Genomic DNA, 21,870 nt, shown 5'->3' on the forward strand with positions numbered 1-21,870 from the left:
CTCCTGGATCCAACCCTTTCTCTCCGGTAGAACCCAGAGGATCAGACTACCCCCTTTCATCTGAAAACCCACTCAGATTGACTGTAGAGTACCCCAAGGATCATCGCTCAGCCTCACGCTCTTCAACATCTACATGGCTCCCCTCGCCGCCATCGTCAGACAACACGGGCTCAGCATAGAATCATATGCCGCCGACACCCAGCTCATCCTCTCCCTTGCAAAGAGCCCTGACGACACCAGACTCCGCTTCCAGGAAGGAATGAGGGACGTAGCCACCAGGATGAAAAGCAGCTGCTTGAAACTCAACTCGGAGAAGACTGAGGTCCTCATCCTCTGACCCTCCTCCTCCGCCTGGGACAACATCTGGTCCCCTTCAGCTCTCGGGAGCCCGCCCACCCTGACAGACCACGCACGGAACCTCAGCATCATCCTCGACTCCTCCCTTACCTTGACCCGCCAGATCAACTCCATCGCCTCCACCAGTTTCAACTGCCTTCGGATCCTCTGCAAGACCTTCAAATGGATACCCCCAGAATGCAGAAAGACCATCACCCATGCTCTCATAACCAGCAGACTGGACTATAGCAACGCCCTCTACGCCGGAATCAACAAAACCCTTCTCCACAAGCTCCAAACCATTGAGAACGCCATAGCCAGACCTCGGAACTCCATTGCATGAACACATGACCCAACAACTACGTGACCTCCACTGGCTCCCTGTCGAGAAGAGAGTAACCTTCAAACCGCTCACCCACGCCTACAAATCACTCCACAACATCGGACCCATATACCTCAACGAGAGAGTCCTTCCACGTACCCAAGAGGAACCTTTATTCCGCAGACCTCGCCGAAACCCCCCGCATCCGCAGAACCAGAGCAGGTGGAAGAGCTTTCTCTTACGTCGCAGCCAAAGCCTGGAACGAGCTCCCTTTCAACATCAGACGCTCCCCTAACCTCGACACCTTCAGGAGGAACCTCAAGACCTGGCTCTTCGACTGACTACATATCTTTATGGCACTGCTGCGTAGTTGCTACGAGGTTACTCGTGTGTGATTCCAATGGTCAGTTCTGCAGATTGCATTCTGGGACCTGTAGTTCACATTTTAGGCATCCGAATCCTGGCCTGAATGTGCTGATGATTAAAATGTCATGGCAGGCCTCCACATAATTCCACACCACACAATTACACAACTAACTAATCCAATACAGCCCAAAAATTACACTACACACCACACACGCACTCCATAACACATACGTAAAAGTCATTGCCATTTACAATGCCAAAAGCTCTAACACAAACAAATGTGAGACTGATCGCATTTCCAATGCATGTTTTAGGTGTGGTTTGTGCATTTTTTCCAATATTCTGCATGATGTATCCTTTTATACTTCAAAACATGACAGAATGCTGGGCCAATCTAAAAGATAACATCATATGGATGGGACTGGAGGAGCTCACTTACATAGATAACCCTGTAAGGGTTTTCTGGGAGGCCTGAGCGAGTAATGGTAATTGATCCCTCATACTCAAAGACTAAAACATTCATGTCAATGATGCTTCTAACCTGTGTTCAGCAAATACATTGTTAGAGGCTGTTCTCTCCTGCAGCAGTCAAATATGCTGAATGCAAAGGTCCTTACTAAAGTTCCCTTAAACATGAAGGAATACTCAAAATATACTTGCTGATTCATCAATATCTTCAGTTCATATTATAGAAGTGAATATCATTAGAGATTTGCTAGATCTATAGAAACTCCCCTCCTCAGAGGTCTGTGTCTTACGTTTCAAAGGTGAAAAATATACACCTATAGTTCAATCAGACCATACTTAATCTGTATACTGGAACAATACTTCATTGAGCACTACCTGACTTGTGAATCAAAGTACATTATCTGTACAATCCGGTGCCCGAGCTGAAGCTGTTTTCTAGGTCAGACAAAAAGATCAGGTAAAAAACGAATGTATTGAGCACAGATCAACCATACACAACAGAAGTCGTATTTCATCTGTAACACTTTCTGTAGGGGAAAATAATAATTCACTGATTTAATTTATATTTCAATTAATTTACCAAATACCATCCTTGTCTACAGGAGGTGACCACAAAAGACAAAACTGTTGAAGAAGAAAGAAATATACTGGATTGAAGAATGGTCAAGTGTTTCCTCCAAAGTAAGGGATAATCACATAAATTACATGTGCTTCATTCGATGTAAGTATTTTTAGTATAAAGAAAAGTCACATCAACAAAGGAAAGATGTCTTGAAATAATCATTTAGGAATGTTCAGTATACACGACAGATAATAGTTTTCAATGCGTCTAAACATTTGAATATAATACTTTCAAATACACCCAAAACGGCCACTACTTAAAAGACCAGACTGCTGATCTGAAGTAGTGTATGAAAATCAATGAAATGAGAGACTGCTGTGCTGGCAGCAATATGGATTTTAAAGCACGATACATCTTGGATGCTACACGCCAGACAGGAATTGATTCTAGTTTATAATACCAGACAACACTGCCAGTATGCGAGTCTGAGGCTGACAGTGTTTATTTTTGTTTGATAACCGTGATATGTTGATTTATTGAAATGTATTACTGGTCATTTGTTGGGACTTATTTATTACATAGGTACATTTTATGAATCTGATGCCTGATAATCACTTTTCAGTTATGAGACCTCTAGTGCATCAAGTATTATTGAAAATAGTTGGGTAATATTGTTTTTCAGCCATATTATTGAGACTATATCTCTGATAGAATCAATATATGAATTGTTACAGCATTTTCCTTGAAGAAGGGAGCTATGTTTTCTGAAAAGTATTGGAATTGTAGCATATATAACAATATTCGATCTGTTCTAAAACGTACTGACTTATATGAATTTATTTGAAAAAATAATTGAAGATATTCATTAATCGAAACACACATTATGAGGATGTTCTCAATTTAAGCAAGCCTTCTTAAGGACTTGTATTTTAAGGAAATTCGGCTGTTGCAGGTCTGAAGGAGTATGAAAACCACCGAGCCCCATAACTGAGCACATTGAGGGTGCTCAGTTATGGGGCTATCTATACACGTTTTAAAAAATGGCGCAAACTCATTTCAGATGTGTTCAGTGGCATGCTCAAGCATCGAGCCTGTGCCCAAGGGCTCATGCTAAACCTCTTGGTTGCGATGTGAAAAAGACGAAACCTGTTTGTAGTTTTGTTCCTGTTCCGTGGAAATGTTACCTAGCGTTTCTGCCGCTAAGTGTCATTTTTGAGGTGGGCTCCAGTCTATATTGAATACTGTTGGACCCCATTTTCAATTGTTTGACTCAATAGTTTCCATCCTTCATTGTTTTGCTGCCTACTGAGATACAGAATCCGATGATTTTGACATAATTGTACGACTGCCCCTCCTACAGTAGGCGCATGTACTCAAAGTGAACCAGGATGGAAGCCTTTGAGAAGAAGGATTGGTAGGGATACGGATGTCAACCTTAAGCAGTTACTGCCAGATTCATCAAGCTAAATTGCGCTCGCAAAGGGCCAGATTCAGAGAATTTGGCCCTTTGCGAGTGCAATTTTTGCATTTGGGATTCATCATCCCAAATGCAAAAATCGCTTTTAGCGAAATCGCATATTTGCGAGGAATTGGATTTAAGGAATCTCTATTTGAGATTCCTTAAATGCAATTCATTAACCAATTTGAAATTGCAAATTCGCAATATTTGGTCGCTATTTACCACGAAGTCTGACTTCGTGGTAAATAGCGAAAAAATAGAAAAAAGCACTTTAGTGCATTTTTCTCTGTTGCATGTTACACACACACATGTCCTTTGGACATGTGTGTGCGCAACACCTGTGTAAAGTTGCATTTCTGGGGTGCTACAGGGTGTCCTTTGGACACCCCTGGCACCCTTGAAATCGCTATCTTATTTGCGATTAGCTAATTGCTAATCGCAAATAAGGAATACTCCCCATTCATTCCTATGGGCCTTTAGGCCCATAAGAATGAATGGGGAGTATTCCTTATTTGCAATTAGCAATTTGCTAATCGCAAATAGGGAAGATGTAGGAATCGCAATATTTTTTGCGATTCCTACATGAATCCCGTTTTGCAAGTCCTTAATAGCGATTCCTTCTGAATCGCTATTAAAGACTCTCAAATCAGGTCTTTGATGAATCTAGCTGTATGTTCCTAATTTTTAGAATGGACAGGCACTGGCGATGTACCAGCTCGTGCCATGAGACTTTGCAATTGTGCACACTAATATTTCTAAGCCGAGTTTCTGCTTGCTGTTACACTTACTGAAGAAGTGGAGCTGAATCTTCTTATTGGGCATTACAGATTTCATGAGCGTGCAGTCCTTGCAAGTTGGGATGAGCATAATATCAGCACCGGTTTCTAAAAGAGAACAATGATCTCATGAAATCAGATAGTTTATGCAAAGAAGACACAACAAATAATGACTACAGAAGCACAGACAGGGTACCTGTCTCGAATACAGATTTCACAGCATTATTACAAAAAAATGCCCATTATGACCTCAGTGAGTGCGCGACCCATTAAGATCAGGTGTGGAGGCGCTACATTTGGCATCAGGGAGTCTGGGACTTAGGCTGGTGTAGTATAGTATAGCTCAGCTGGATATCGGGGATTTGTGGTCATATGGCACTGCACTACTAGAGAGGCCATCCTGCTCTCAGGGAGTGTTAGACACATGCTGCAACACTGAAAAAGCTCAAGTTGGTGTCCCTTGAAGTTGTAGTAGAGGAGAGCTCAGCCTGTTGTCAGTGAGTGAGGCAGCAATGACATTGTAGTAATGGACAGCTAATCTTGGTGTCAGTGAGTATGGCTCTAACAATCCTACAGTGTAGAAGAGAGCTCCCTGCTGGACTCATGTTGCTGTACTACAGAGAGTGTACTTTGGAGTTAGTGAGTTTATGGCCCATGAAAACACATTTTTGTGACACCTCATTTGATATCAGTGAGTGTGAACCCACAAAGTTGCATATCTGAGATATCTCTTAGAGATCTTATCTTGGCAGGTGTGAGTGCAGGACTAATCAAGATGCGGTTCTGGAAGATGTCATCTGGATGTTAGTGGGTGTGGGACTCACGAAGCCTAACTTAAACATATTCGTCTTGATGTCCGTGAGCGAGGGTCCCATGAAGCCGCATTTACGAGAGGACTCTCTTCCGGTTTCAGTGAATGTGATCTCTTGAAGCTGAAGATCTGTGAAATTTCCTCTTGGTTTGATGAGTGTGGGATACCCGAAGCTCACTCACCTTTGTCAAAAATCTTAGGTCCTGTAACCTTCACTTCTGTCACATTCCAAATATGCCTGCATGAAATCAAAAAGAAGAGACAACTTACGAGGCCACACCAAACAACCAATAGTAAAATCACAACATTGTAGCACCTAACAGTGGTACTGCAAAAAGTTGCTGGTAGCCAATGTCCACTTGAACCTGCTTACTGTTTATGTACTTCTGCTTTTGGTAGGATTTTACAGTTGTATTCTAGAACCTAAAATTCCCTGAAGGGTAGTTTCCAATGAAATAGTCATTTAATTTGTTTACTTTGACATTTGGATACAGTCATTTACCACAATCAAATAATGTGTTCAAAACTTAAACCAAGCCCAAGAGATAACCAGCAACATATTCATTAACTGATCCGGCAAAGCCTTAAAACAAATTACATCCTGGAGACTGGACCATATTTACACACAACACTAGTTAGTTTCTCAGATTACCCACTGGACCACATCTGACCTTTCAAACAGCTAAGAGTGCAGTACTGGTTTGGGTAAAAGAAGACAGAGCAAATAAGTGCAAGTGTATTAGGAAGCATTTCCTTTTACTGTGATGCACATTTTTGGCTTGAACTTACGTGTCACTACCTTCTTCAATTTTGAGCGTTTCCCCATCCCAGGAAAGATTCATCCAATCAGCCTCTTCATGGTGTTTTGCGTCGGAGTCCATGGTGGCCTTTCCCACCAGGTGCCATTTTCCAGTGATCTACGGAATAAAGATAACCTGAAAATGATGGTCTGTCTTGAGGAACAGAAATTTCTCCCAATTGTCCCCATGGTTCAGATCCTTTCCCCACTAACTCTAGATTGCTAGATTATCACATTAATACATAGCATTTGCAATGTAATGGGAATTGAGCTCAGTGGAATTACACAGAGAAACAATTGTCTTTGTATATACTACCCATTACTTATTAGCACAAGATTACAGAACTTTCCACCGCTAGGACAAGATCTGCTCAGCAGAATGGCACATGGTAACATAACGTGATAACTTTAGAGCAGCATCCAGGACAGGATGGAATCAATGGAATGGCAGATGTTTGCAGAACTTGCTAGGGTGGATGATCAGGTGTTGGCACAGGGCGACAAGACTGCCTAATTTATTACTGATATGTCCTGTACTCTTTCCTCCATATTCCTCAGATCACTTAGCTGCACATCTTATCCACAGAGTTAGTTTTGTGAGGAGCTTGCACCATGACCAACTGGATCCCTCGATCAGTTATGCTCTTGTCATCTCCAGAATTCTTTACTACCCCTCTGGGTCACAGTTCCTGGTGCAGTGACCACATGTCACCTTCCTTCTTATGTTTATGCTCTGTCTGATCTGGTATGAGACTGGACCCACAAGTCCCTTGGTAAGGCCTCTAGATGATTATGAAATGCTGCTTAACAACTGGTCCTAGACTGCCTCAAGTATTTGGTGTCCACCCAGTGGTACTCCTTTTGATGTGAGTTGCTGCAGCTCTCATCAGAGGTATTTCAGTCTACTAGCACTTGATGGCAGTGGATTACAGTAATTAAAGCGGGAAGACTATCCTTTGGTGCTCCCTGATAAGTTCATATAGTAGGTCATAACTGGGCCCCTCATTCTCCCTCACTGTATCAGTAGTTAAATGTAGAGTGTGTGGGAAACTTATAGCATGGAGGCCCCTTGCTGTGTCTCTCCTTAATTTATATAGGTCCTAGTTCTACAGGATGCTCCATTAAGTTAGTGAATTCAAGGTGCGTTGTCTCTCCTTTCTCTACATGCCCCCTTTGAACTGATCCTAAAGTTCTCCCACCAAGTGCAACTGTCTGGCTTACAATACTTATTCTGAAGGTAGGAGGTGTTTACTTTCGTTGCTCATGGAACTTGGCTAAACCATCGCCAGCAGGTCAGCCTATGAACAGGCTTGTGACATACCTACTCCAAAGAAATTCTTAACAGGAAGATATTGGCACACACCTCTTGCAGTAAAAAGTAAACACATGCATCCTGCTCTTTGCACTGAATGGTATGGACTCTCTGATTTTCAATGTACATGGAGAATGAATTGATTTAAAATGTTGTTGCAATGGAAATGTGGCATACAGAAAAGAAAAATGTCCCTTGTGGTCATTGCTTTTTTCCAAACGTTTGGGGAAGACGTTCAATTTCACTGGTCAATTCGAGTGGGCCAGCTTCACCCAGAATTGGATATGTCAACCCTTGCAGCTTGTCCAATGTTCACTCTTTCACACTAAAATGCCTGCTCACCCAAATAGAGGATGGCAGTGACCAGACAGAAAATGCACATTTCCAGAAAATGCACATTTTCTGGACAGGTGGTGTGGATCCACTGTGTTAAACTTTAGTACCTGTTCTTGTTCTCTATTAAGTGCCCTTGTTCGAAGGTCATCCATTTACCCTGTTCACCTCCATTTTTTGCTGAATGATTCTGGTAGTAACTGACTCTGACTGTGCCCTAGGCTCTGATAACTAGGCCCAGGGCCAGTGCTATGTTTAAAAAGGTACTTGTAATAGGGTACAATTACAATTGGCATTGACAGACTCTATAAGTCCCTAGTACATAATAGGGCCAGGGGGTCCAATCTACCTATATGTCCCTAGTGTACAAGTGGTCATGGAGTTTTAGAGGCCCAGCAGATTCCCTGCACTTGCATGTGTGCGCTTCTGTGTTCTTCTAAAGGCAGTCCTGCCTTACAGCCTGTCTTTAAAAATAAATTGTCACAATTGGTTTTGGCAGCCCCTACAAGTCCCAAATATTTAATAGGGCTTGGGGGTTCAAACTACCTATAGGTCCCTAGTATTTAATAGGGCATGGAAGTTTAGAGGCCCAGCAGATTTCCTGCACTTGCATATGTGCACTGCTGAGTGCTTGCTGTCATTAAAGGAAACCTTGTGAATTGTATGTAAATTCGACTTTGGTAGTATGGGTACTTTAAAAGTGATAATCTGCCATATTTTGATATATTAGGCATTCCCAAGGTCTCCTCTAGGTGTCCCTGGGGTGGATGGCCATGTAATTATAAGCAGGGACCTTATAAAATATGTTTTATATGCCCTGGTGAGGGAAAACCGCCTATTTCATTTTTACTCACTGCAGATACTTAGCTCCAGAGGCTAAATTTGCAATATCTTATTTAGGTATAACTATTACTAGGAAAGGAGTAAATATCATTCAGGAACTTAAAAGATTGGTATTGATAAATCAACAACTAGCCACTGTTGAATTCATCAACTAGTACAAAAGAGAAGTTGCAGACCTTTCTCTTCTATAAGCCAAAATCCAGCATGCTAGTGGTCTCTGCTGATTGGTCACTCTTAACAGACTTAGCCAGGCTGCTTTGATTAGGTGATAAGTGGCTTGGCAGGAGCAGGCGTTATCTGATGGAGAGAGCTCTGAAGCTGAGAAGGATAGGTCATAAAGAGGGAGCTGGGTAAATCAAACTGAGCTCAAAGAGAGAGCAGATCAGTAAGGAATGCCAGGCGTACCTATGCCCACATTCTGTGCCCCAGCCAGTTGGCAGGCTTAGGAGAGGACTATGCAAAGATCAGGGTGAGGAGAGCTAAAGGAAATGAGCCACACTGTGCGTTGGTTTAGCCAGCTGTTACTTCTCTTGAGATAAATCATCCATGTTGGGTTTTGGAAGTGCAGTGCATTGTGGGACAAGAAGATACCACTCTTTGAAATAAGTTGTCATGCTTCTGGGTGGCACCCGGCATCTCATTGATCAGAGATTGCTCCTTGCTTGTCATCCCAGAAAACTGAATAAATACATGAGAGCTGCATAGTCTCTCAAATCTGCTGCCCTGGATTTGCACCCAAAGGCCTGTACTCTACATGACTGCACCTGCTGCACAATCTGATAATACAGCCATGGGGCTGTGTCTTGGTTCAAGAAGGATTAAGGAGTTGACTCCCTGCAAGTTACAGGTAAACTGAGCCCACCTGCATAATCTCTACTAAGAGTCCCCATCCTGCAGTGCGTCCAGTAGGCTTTTAAGGATTTGGTTAGGTGCAGTGTTGGAATTGTGGTCAGAGACTATCTAGGAGATTCCAGACCTTTAGGATTGGGCACTTTGAACCTACATGGAAACCTTCAGGAACCACCTCCTGACATTTTGAGAACTTTGGAGAACTTATGTGAAAAAGCTCCATAAGGTGACTTACCCAACAGCGAGAGTTAAACCGACTACCTTCAACTGCCACCCAGCCAGGATTTCGAGTTTGCACTTCTGAAAGCTCTGATCTCAAGACTTCCAGGATTTGACCGCGGTCTCGCATGCAAGCCGGTGAATCTGGCCTGCTGTGGAGGGTCGAGCTTCATCATAAGAAAAAGTTTATAAATGTGCAGGTAAAATTTTGTCTGGGGTCTCCTGCTTATTGTATCCGACCAGGGTTCCATCACAGTTGGCCTTAAACTTTGACTTTCTCCCGGTCAAATGCAACCAGATGTCCCAGAGTGGCACTATACGTTTTTAAGCACTAGAAAGTGGTTAATGTTGACAAAATACATATCTCCGGTTCCCTACAATGGATTTTTGTCATTTTCTGGTGTCTATTTGTTCGTACAAATATTTCCCATTTTCATAAATTGATGTGGGATCTTTATTGTGTGTTGTGTCTTACTTATGTGATGTATTGGTGTTTTTAAATGCGTTACACTCCTGTCTCCTAAGTTAGGCCTGACTGCTTGTTGTCAGCTACCAAGGGTTGAGCAAGGGGCTAATTAACTGAGACCTTCACTGGCCCCTCTAACGGGTTGGTGGCCTTATTACTAGTGGTAGGTGCATACCTACCCCTACCAATAACCCACTTTCCAACAGTTGTTCTCAGGCTGCTTGCCAAACATAGGATTTGAGTAAAGTGATGCTCCTCCCAGCAGGTAGCAATGAGGAGGTCTCCATAGTGGAGCACCTCCAGCAGAGGCACAATGAAATGTCAGGTTTCTGAAGATGGCTGTCGTCAGCTTCTCTGAAGTAGTAATCAGGGTTAGAGAAAAGGTCAGTCCTCATAGAGAAACCTTGAACAACATTCCAGCCACACCCTTCACCTCTACTATTTACCAAATGGCAGTGCTGGGAACAAAAAATCGCCAGTCCCTTGCTAGCAGTGTCTTTATTGTATTGATAAAGATACATTTCTCCATCCTGGTCACTTCACTATTATTGCATATGTGCCACACGCATAGTAAAGTGGTGCAGCGGCCAGGGCGGCTGACTCCGGAACACAGGGACTCAAGGTTCGATCCCTGATGCCTGCTGCAGGTTTGCCCAGCACCTTGTGACTCTGGGCAATAGCTCACTTAATCCTCCCGACAGCCCCCAGCGCCTGGACACCTTTTCAGAGGTAGCTGTGCGCTTTACAAATGCTGGTATTATCATAAACATGGCCTAGACATACACACATGATGCAAAGACATGGTTTTGGGTTATCAATTTTGGTTGAACTTTACACAGGAGAGTCAGTAGGCCACACTCTCATCAACACACAGAGAACAAGGTCTGGTGAACTATGTGAGATCACAAAACACAAATGTTGCCACCACCACCTTAAGTGCTAAACCCAAGACAGGAACATTAGTGCTCTGTCCACTATGAGGGTACACTGGTGTTCCTTTCAGGTCAGAGGACAAGTCCTGGACCTCGCATAGTCAGATAATAGGCTTAGACCTACGCACACTTTCTTGATTAGTTTGACTCCAGGGCCACAAACAGAAGACAGGATGCTAGATACACACACATTTAGGCACTCAGGACAGCGCTACATGCCAGTATACCGTGCAGTTGACATTCCCGTCCCAGCAATCTGTAGGGCCCATGTGCCGGCACCCCTGCATTTGCACACAATTTGTTATTCCATCTGTTGTTGATTGCTCTCTGAAGTATGCGTAACTGCATTTGGCACACAACTGCTTTTATGCATGATTATGATGACTCTGTATTTGCAGCATAGCTGCTTTTCCATTTTACACAGATAACTCTATGCAGCCTGTGTTCCTGAACCCTATATATCTATATTGGTACAGATTTCTTGAAACAATGTTGAGCATTTTACCAGGCCCCTCAATCTGCTACAATGATTATGATTTCTTCAAGTGGTGTGAGATCCCTGCCTGGTGTGTGTGCCTCCACTCTGCATCTTCACTGCATCTTGTGTGCTGTGCTCTCCATTGGCTACCCATCAGGCAGAGGATTCACTTTAAAGAACTATGCATGTCCTTTAAGATCTTAAAAGGTCCCTCCGCCCAGATTCTTAATAACCATCTGTGTCCTTACATTCCGGGTCGTTCCCTACGTTCTTCGGACCGTGAATTAGCAGCAGTCCAACGTTTCAAACGCAGCCGTGCTGGGGGGGCGCTCCTTTCGGGTGCATGCTGCTGCTCTGTGGAATGCCCTTCCATTTGAAATTCGGACCCTTGTCGACCTGCTCTCATTCCATAGGGCTGTCAAGACTCTACTGCTCCCTTCTTAACGTTCATCTTTTCAGTTATGTTGTGTGGCTTCCTTGTCAGGCGCCGGGACGCTCCTTCGCTGGAGCAGCTGTGCGCATAATAAATGCCAATAACATAACATAACATAACATCTTTTTATCCATTAGTGATTGTTCACCTGAACACTCGGCCAAACTACAGTTCCGTTCACCACACAGCCAGTGGTGCCAGACAGAGCGACCACTTCCAACCAGTATGTGTTAAGAAGTGTAGTGTCAATTCTTAGCTTCTATGGAGCTGTGACAAGGACTAAAACCTTGGATCTAACTGGCCCACAAGCACATTCAGGGAGCTGACACCTGCACTTAACCAAAAGACGGTAATGTACCCACTATAGTAACCACGTATGATTGCACGCAAAACTGGTGTCATAAAGTCATAGAGTACTGCTTCAGAATATCAATGAATGTCATAAGAACTTCTGGAAGTCATTGAGGATTTTTCCTTGAAGGCAATAAAAATCCTATTTCTTTTTCTAAGACAATAACACTACTTGGGAAGTATGCTTATTGTGAGTGATGCCTGTGCTGTCTAAATTAGATATTTTACAACACACCAACCGCGAAGAGTAAGTCTTTTTTTCTTTTTAGAGTTTTATATAGCGCGAACTAGACCCAAAGATATCGGGTATCGGAGCGCTTGACTGTTCATGTTTGTTACCTCCGCTAGAGCAACACCAAAAAGGAGGTACTTGGTCTTTTAGTGAGCTCGCAGTGGTACCTGTTAATTGCATTTTGAGGGTTAGAGGCAGTTCTTGTCATAAGAATTGCCAAGCAATCCTTGAGTTATGGTGACCCCAGGGGACTGGTCTGATAGCATGTTTATGACTTTATTACTCGGGTTCTTCATCCGCATATGCCTGTACACACAGCTTCAAGAGATGCAGTTTGTGACCACAGTGCCTGGAGCTCAGTGCTCCTATTTGGAAGGTGCCTTCTGCAACTCCCTTTACAGTCAGTCTCCATTTGTGGATTTTCTTCATAGCAGAATCTTCATGAAAATATTTCAGAAGAGACTCCAGCAGCATGAGGCTACTGCAACGTTGTTTTAACAGCCCCCAAATTGGATGATTTGTTCTTTCCCCACTCTAGATCCAAACCCCAGGGAAGGGCTCCTTGAGCCAAAAGCTGGTCTATGCTGTCTCCACTTCTGATGGTGGCACCCAGTTCGGTCACATGTCTAAAGTTGGAGTAAGCACCAATTTGCTCCAATGGCCTAAGAGAGGTCTAATGGATCTAAATATAGCAGAGAGGCTCCTAAAATGTTCTTTTAAGTACTCTCTGGGCGATGGTACCGGATCATTCATCCAGTAGGGTCTATTAAGCAATTGGACGATTAACAGACCTCTGGATGCAGGGCTGTTCAGGACAGGGCAGTAGTAAGTAGGAACAGAAGAGCCATGGAAAGGGGATGGAGAATGTGAGATAGCTGCATTCGCTTGTATACACTAACACTATATTTGGATCAGAATACAGAAAGAGGTGCCTGCAGATGCAGTGAAAAGAGGCAGAGGAGCTCAGAAAAAGTACTACTGACTCCCAAATACTTTGCTGGGTACCCCAGCTCCAAGACAACTATACTATTCACATCACTCAACGAAAATGACAACTTCAAATGCAATTTGTCCAACACCACACAACACATATTTACGGCAGCAAATAACCTTACATTGAGAAGGCAACTACTCAAGGTCTTACTAGCAGAGTAACAGTCTCAATACATCCCAAAATACCTTACTAATACGCCATCAGTTTCCTTGCTGGAGGGCACACTCCATTAAGCAATGTTTTTGTTGCCAGAATGGTATGTTTAGACACCTCAATATTAACATGATTCTTGGTGCATTAAATAGAGGTAAAAGAAGTAATGTGAGACATATGGATCAGTTGAAATGCAAATAATATTAAATGCCACCTATATGTACTGTCTGAGTGCAGTTTCGCTGTGGCTTTTATTCGCATTGGTATAAAGAAATCCAGCACTGCTTACCTTAGAAGGGTCTAAGGGATCCACTATGTGGTGGACGGCGTCGCAATGAGATGCTGAAGAGGGAACAAATAATGGATCAAATATTAATATGAGCCTCGGCAGACCACTATAAGCAGTTGCATTTTCTTGGATGATCACTGCAATGGTTCATATTCTCACCAATGATGCCAAAGTATAAAACACACAGAAGCCTAATGTGCTGCGTAGTGCTCTGTGTATCAGTGCCTGAATGGTCTTGATATTGATAAAGCTGTATGGTCATATAGATTAGGAAAGCAATAAAATAAAGGACAGCTGGAAGAGACAGGTTGCCAGTATCTTGATTTTATGGAAAAATATATAGTAATATCAGCCTTTCTTTTTCTTCTACCACTGAGCCAATGAAGTTGGCATTCTAATATGGGAAGTTGGCATTCTAATATGGGAAGTTGGCATTCTAATATGTGTTTGAAACTTGAGGACTATCACAAAATATGAAAATGGGCTTTTAACAAATCCCCAGAAGGCAATCGTTGGGGAAAGTCCAAAGGCATATTCTGATGCAATAAAAAAGGTGGTAATGATTTTATGACAATAACAAGTAGTAAATGATAAAGATCATAGTACGGTCTTCCCAAATAACACTCCAAGTTTTAGGCCACAAACCTCCAGACCATGTAGCTATCAACCAGTGGGTGTACCTTTTTAAAGTCAGCATAGGTTATCATGTTATTCTGGCAGCAGTACTAAAATATGCTATATACTCTCCCTCATAGTTTCTTAAGTTTATCCCTCTTCGTTCCAGTGCAGACAAATTCTTGACGTTTTTAAACAGAAAAATATTGAAGTTAGCCTACAAATATTTCATACTAATGATTTTTTCCAATATGATTGTCTAAATAGATCAATGTGTCCAGAAAATAATGTTTCCAGATTGCAGAATTGTATTTATTTATACTTTCAGAATGACCAACATTTTGTGTCTAATCTCAATCTAGTAGCCATGTTGGAAGTAGAGAAAATAACATTCCAAAATGTCCGGCCGCATCTATTTGTTCAGCCAATGCTTGGAAGATTGTCTCTTGAGCAATGTCAAAGCAAATAGCTGATATTTTCTATACTTCTAAGCTGGTGGCAATTTTACTGCTATACACAACATGGTGGCTCTCTTGAAATGTTGAAAATATCTTTCCAAGATTGCTGGCTGCTTCTGATGACTTTGACAAAGTTGACACATTAGTTTGAGTATTGGCAAAGTCAATAGTAGCAGGTGTGACAGGCAGGTAGAGCGAGAGAGACAGATCCACAGCAGTGCAGGGCGTGGATTTATTCAAACTATTAATATATAACAATGGCACAGGCAACAGCTACGAACATGATAGGAGATGCATCACTTTACATAAAAGCTGTGTCTGAAGAACAGCTTGAATTGGACACTTGAAAGGAGAACTACCTTAAAATGGTTCTACAGTTTCAGATAGTGGATCCATATCTCCTGTCTGTCAGTTGTTTATAATAGTATACCCCACTACCCCTCCTGTTGTTCCAGTTCCATGTCCTCTATAAGCATGGACGAGATTACTCTTCAGGGTACTCAGAGGACTGCTAAATACCTCAGGCTGGTGTCTGCCTGACAGCCAGTCTCCCAGAGCTGAGGGGACCTCATCTAAGATTTGTATCTCTTGATGGAGGAGCTGGATTCATGTCCTAAATTGTCTAAAAGCCTGCTTGCCTGCTGAGAGAGGGAAGGAGCCAGCCAACCCTACATGAAAACTGTTTGTCAAGGAAGGAGCAATGTGCTGCACATCCCTGATGTTTGTTGTACGTCTAGAAGAGAAGTCTTCTGGATAAAGATCTGTTTGACCCCTGTGTCAGTGTGCCTGAAGACTCTCTGTACCAGTTCCTGCTGGGAAATTCTACTCTGCAACTATGATTCCTGAAGCCCGGCCGGGGCTGTGACTACATGCCTTGATTGTCTTGCGCATGGCCATAGCTACCAAGAGGAAGATGAGGTCTATGTGTAGCTGTACCTGCTCAAGCTGTGATCGACCTGTGCATAGCTGCAGCTGCCAAGTCAAGGGCCAGCTTGTACGTGGTCGCAGCTACTCAAGTGGTGATAGGCCTGTACATGGCCTCAACTGCCAAGATAAGTAGCCCATGCAGGGATTCGGGCTAACGAATGTGTTCCTGGCTCAATCAGGGCTGCACCAACCACAGTTGTGACCAGTCGGTCTGGGGCCAACAATGTCATCTGGTCCATTTGGGGCTCCAGTGAGTACATGTCTGCGGTGGCGTGGGCCCAGCGCCATGTCTCCGAAACCAAACACTCCAGTCTTCGGTCCAGTTGGGACCATTACTCACCAGGACTGACGTCATCTGCTCCTGCTGCCAAAAGACCAGAAGCTGGTGTACTGCCATGTGAGGTCCCAGCATCTGAGGTGAGAGAATAGAATTCCTGCCATCTTACAATACCAATACGTAAGCGGAATGTGCATGGCCTTCTTGAAGAACCGGACAGGCAAAGCTGAGCTGACCTATGGGAACTCTGTTCCACTCGAGAGTGGTAAAACACTAAGCAGAAACTGAGTGCACATGTACTTATGGTTGACTGAACTACACCTCACCTAGATACACGCTACTACTGCAGTCCCCATAGAAGGGGAGAACAAACCAGAAATGTTTGAGAGCCTGGACAGGGGTGTGGAGCAGGGAAAAAGTGAGACAATAAACAATCAATAAACCCTGTTCATTGGGCATAAACAATGTCAGTATGCTTTGTAACAGACCGGTCACATGTCCATGATCTCTGTTACACTCCCCTAACGACGTCTTTTCTCCAGGGGTATTTACTGCAATATGTCCAGTATTATTTTTTAAAACAATTTTTCAAACCGGCCCAAACAGTGGCATTGGTTCTTGTTGCTGGTAGTATGTAGTAGTGTGTTCTAGTGTGAAATAAAGAACTTTATTTTCAATAAAGATAATCAGTGGGCTGAGCAGTCACTTGATTGTTGCTTGATTGTTCGGCTCTTGACTTGAGCACCCCTGCACTATCTCCCTGAGAAGCCTCTGACTGCTCAACGTCACTGCCACTGAGAGTCAAATCCTGAAGGGGTTGTTCTTGGTTTAGTTTTCGGAGCCATAGTAGGGTGGTCCTTAGAACATGGGAGGCAAATAGCCTCAGCCCTCACAAGTTGAGACTCAGTTTCCCCTTCACCCGCAGCTAAATGGGGAACTATAGTAAATGTAGTCCTTAGATTTATTCAGATTTTCACACTTTCAGTGACAGAATGTGTAAATTTTCCAGTTCATCTGAACTGTAGTCAACATGTAAGTGTAATATTTGTTTACTTACCCTCTTCCTCGTGCAGCTCGGCACCTTCATACCTATACAGGACGGGTAGGGTCAAGCAGCGGGAGCTGTCATGAAATGTCTTCATCTGAGAGGAGGTAAATTTACCAGAGAGGGCTGGAAGGAAAATAGAAAAGATGAAACAAAATGTCTTGTAAAATCTAAAATAAACATAACTATCCTGGCATTGGTTTACTACACAACAGAGATCATTTTCGAAGATGTAAATATGAATTTAATCAATACCACTCTTAGAGTTTTCATACATCCATATTTATATGGAATATTAACAGTGTGCATAATGTAGATTTCTTCTCTACCATGTATGGTTCTAATATCTTAGAAATGATAATTCGATGACTTTTAGAAATTTGTTTTCTTTGCTATTGTTAACTAGGCCTGAATTTAGGGCTAGCTGCCATTTTTCTCAAAATGGATGCCTTCCACCTGAACATATCACTGTTCATACAATCAAGAAAAGTCATGCTTGTTTATTTCCATTGATGTTCTCCTTGCTGTTCAAGATGAAAACTATCCAGCTTGGCCACAATCATGCAACATTTCCAAGGACCTTCCGCTATCTCACTGTGCCCTATGTTTCCATAATAGTTTGCTGCTGTTGTTCATGTTACTAGTTTTTCCTGTCATCTCTGAATTTCACTAATGTATAGTGGGAAGAATCAATATTCACTGTGGTCTAGTTTTCTGAGAATGTAACACTTTTAATTATCCCATGATGATTTTGCAGTTATAGGGCCACATGTATCATTATTACAAGTAGCAATTACCTAATTGCGATTTTCCCCTAATCGCAATTAGGTAATCGCTAATCCTAATGTAGGAAACTGTTTTCTGTTTCATAAGCGACTAAACAAGCACTTTAGAACAGTCATGCTGCCACAATTTAGAATCATGTAAAGACCGTTTCAATAATGTATGCAATATGCATTACAAAAAAGGAAGAAACAAGGAGTCACTTGAATTTTTTTGAAAAAGGCAGTATTATTCACCAAGAAGCAAAAGGGGAATGGTCTTTCACATGACAATACAGTTAAAACAGCACTGTACAGAACAGATCATGTGACAACCCAGTGGCACTTGGTGCAAGGTGCTATATACAATTGGTGATAGTGAAGGTGCAAGTGCTAAAGTGAACAGCGTGATCGACGCATGAACTAAAGTATTAACATCAAATAATGGCTCCACAGAAACAAGTTGTAATCACTTAAAACAAAATTGTTTGAACAGGAGCACAGAACGTGATATGCGTCATATGATTCAAGCTGTAAAGTCGACGGCGTTTCGATCCCCTTTAGTCGGGATCGTCATCAGGACAGGGTAGTCGATGGAATCAGTGAGTGATACCCAGGCAGGGAAGCGTGGGTAGCTGAAGTCCAAGCGGTCGCTCAAAAGTCGAAAGCTGATCGTTGATTGTATCTGATCCGCGGGCGGGAATTGCTGCGCCTGAATGAATCAGGGCGGCGGAAGGCAATTGGGGCTCTTCTGGAGGGGGGCTGCGAGCAGTTAATGCTCCCTACTGCCTTTTCAAAAAAATTCAAGTGACTCCTTGTTTCTTCCTTTTTCGTAATGCATATTGCATACATTATTGAAACTGTCTTTACATGATACCTGTTGGGAATTGTTTCTGCTTACACGACACACCCATCCCAACGAGGTTTATGGGTCTTCTCCTGTTGTTCTTACACAATTTAGAATAGCGCACGCTCCACGCGATACGAAGCACATTGCACTTTTGAAAGTTATTTGTTTTTAACCAAGGAGCTGTTGGCTGTCAAGCACTGTGTTTTTAAGCCCTTGGCCACGGCGGTAATTCCGCCATGCTCATGACGGAACCACGCCGTAGGCTGTCCTTATGAAGGCGTGGTTCCGGCACGACTCCGCCCACTCACTAATTCGGGTAATCAGTGCCACGTGGGCGCAGCGGCTGCACCATGACAGAAACACGCCGTCATGAGCACACGCCACCAGTTTCTCATGATGACGTGGTTCCGTCATGAGCAGGGAAGGGGTTAACTGACTTGGAACAACGGGGTAATCCTTTTTAAATTAATTTTAAACTGTTGCAATTCACTCACCAAGCCGTTACCGTTCTCCTGCTAAATCGCCTAAATCCCTGGTCCACCACATAGTTTCCGATTGAGGTCAGGGGGTGGAGCCACCGACTACTTTAGTCGCATGGCAGCGCGGAAGCGCAGCAGACTTGACCAGTGGGCGCGCCAAAGACGCGCCGTCAGCACCCGGCCGAGACCAGGGGCCGTGGATCAAGCAGTAGTCACATAACATACACAGAGCACCTACTGGTAGCACCCCGAAAGGTCGAAACTGAGCAATGTAAGCACAGCATTAGTCCGACATCTGGCAGCAGTACATGCACTAACTGCCCATTTAAACTGCACAACCCAGTGCAGCTCCCTGCTAATAAAGAGAATACTACAGAGCTTAAGCTACTCCCGATGAATTGCAGGTCCCTGCCAAAACACTACCCTGAAATCAATAACTTACTCAGTGAGCAACAGCCTGAGGCACTGTTTCTGACAGAAACATGGCTGCACAAAGATGCAGACCCAGACATGGTACAATCACTTTTCCCAGGATACCATATTTTGAGGAAAGACAGGGTACTTTGGAAGGGGGAGGGGTTTGCTATTATCCTTAAAGACCACATAAAAGGGCGCATTGAAGCAAATACCATGTAGGACTGTGAGAGCATGGGTTTTGCACTCACTTTCACCCCCACATGTTCCTATCAGGAATCCTAATATACAGACCCCCCAGGCTCCTGTGGAATGTTTATCGAATCCCTTACCAACAGAGCGGCAAAGAGAGCAAACTCAGCCGCTAACTTAACTATTTCAGGAGACCTAAATCTGCATCTGGAGGATCCCAATGAAGGCGATGCACTCAGCCTTATACAAAATATGAAGGCCTTCCAATTTAACCAGAAAGTCACCAGCCCAACCCATAAAAACGGACACATACTAGACCCAGTATTATCAAATATAGACAATATTTCTATAAACAATCCTTCCCCAGTACAGTGGTCAGACCATTTTATAATACCAATCATCTGGAAGTTATCAAGGACCCCTTCCAACGACCAGCCGACCAACAGCTGGGACCGACCATGGGCAAAATTAAACCCCGAAATCTGGGCTAATACATTAGCAACCACCAACCCCATAAGCGATCCCGATCCCAATAAAGCCCATGACAAGTTCAATGAATGGATCTAAACATCCCTCGACTCCACTATTACACACAAATGGAATACAAAGAGAACCGCTGAAAAAAGATTCCCATGCTTTACCCCGAAAATACAAGAAGTCAAGCATAAATGTAAAAGACTAGAGAGGGCATGGAGGAGGCACTAAAATACCGAGAAGTGATAAAAATGTATCAGATAGAAACAAAGAGAGCTCAGGCTCAATACTATGAGGAAAAAATTAATCAGGCAGCCAAGGCCCCAAGGTAAATTTCCAGATTAGCAAAAAAATTATCACTCTGTCCCCAGCCAGAAAGGTCAGCAGAATCAGCCCCTCAGCGATGTAATGAATTGGCAGAATTTTTTAACAACAATATCCTTGACATATATAATGCATTCCCACCTCCTCAGCAGACTGAAAACTTTAGTACCAAAGGGGAAAGTACTATGGAGGATTCAAATTATCTGGGCGACCTCCCAACCCTGAATATGATTACCCTCTCCAAACTTTTCACGAAAGTCAAATCTGGCTCCCTCTGTGACCTACTGCATAAGGTAAAGAAGACTATTCTACCAGTACTACTGGAAGTCCTCAACTTGTCCTTAACTACTACCACAATAGTTCCACTGAGTTGGAAACACGCAATGGTTAAAGCATTCATAAAAAAGCCTAACCTTAATCCAGAAACCTGAAGCAACTGCCGTCTGGTATCACTACTTCCCCTGGTCAGTAAAATCTTAGAAAAACACGTAAATACAACCCTCACCAACTACCTTGAATCCCATGAGATTCTACACACCTCCCAGACTGACTTCCGCCCTAACCATGGCACAGAAACAGCACGTCTAACAGTAATGGAGGAATCTACGAAAGTCCTTGATCTGGGAGACACAGTGGCAATCATCCTGCTTGATTTGAGTACTGCATTTGACACAGTAAATAATGGCATTCTACTAGACAGATGCAAAGAAGTGGGAGTGGCAGGCAGGGCTCCCTCCTGGCTTAAGTCCTTCTTAACAGACAGAACATTCCATGTATTTGAAGGCAGTCACACCTCAAGAAAGATCCTACTCACCTGTGGGGTTCCACAAGGTTCTTCGCTGAGCCCCACTCAGCTACCTGACACCCTTAGCTGAGCTAGTCCTCCCATATGGGGCCCAAATAGTGACATACGCTGACGACACCCAACTGGTGGTAATCCTCAACCGCCCTGAGAGAAGCGCAGTCGACCTCGAAACATGACTAGGAAAGGTGGCCACCTGGATGGACCAATGATACCTCAAGCTTAAGGGGATAAGACCAAAATAATGATCCTTGGCAAAACAGAAAGCGGCCCCTCAAACATAAACTGGTCGAACTGCCTAGGCCCAGCCCCAATACCCAAAGACAGATCGAAAGCCTAGGAATCTGGCTGGATGGGACACTGAAACTTGACCACCAAGCTGTACAAGTAGCGGCCACTTGCTTTGGAATCCTAAGGCAACTAAGAAAAATATTACAATTGCTCCCAGAAACAGCACGCAGAACTATGG

General features: G+C 43.4%; 1 protein-coding gene across 2 annotated transcripts in view; it reads right to left on the reverse strand.

Annotated features, from left to right (window-relative positions):
* Positions 1–21,870, reverse strand: part of LOC147717815 (uncharacterized) — a 304,391-nt gene that overhangs the window by 109,235 nt on the left and 173,286 nt on the right. For both annotated transcript variants that reach the window (XM_086924601.1, XM_086924600.1), the window contains exons 10-14: positions 17,118–17,231; positions 13,784–13,836; positions 5,890–6,017; positions 5,283–5,338; positions 4,302–4,397 (exon numbers count right to left, since the gene is read on the reverse strand). In XM_086924601.1, coding sequence (XP_086780727.1) covers positions 4,302–4,397; positions 5,283–5,338; positions 5,890–6,017; positions 13,784–13,836; positions 17,118–17,231 — 447 coding nt within the window. The remainder of the gene's footprint in view (positions 1–4,301; positions 4,398–5,282; positions 5,339–5,889; positions 6,018–13,783; positions 13,837–17,117; positions 17,232–21,870) is intronic.

The sequence above is a fragment of the Lissotriton vulgaris genome, chromosome 5 (assembly GCF_964263255.1).
Source record: "Lissotriton vulgaris chromosome 5, aLisVul1.2, whole genome shotgun sequence".
NCBI classification, from domain to species: Eukaryota; Metazoa; Chordata; class Amphibia; order Caudata; family Salamandridae; genus Lissotriton; species Lissotriton vulgaris.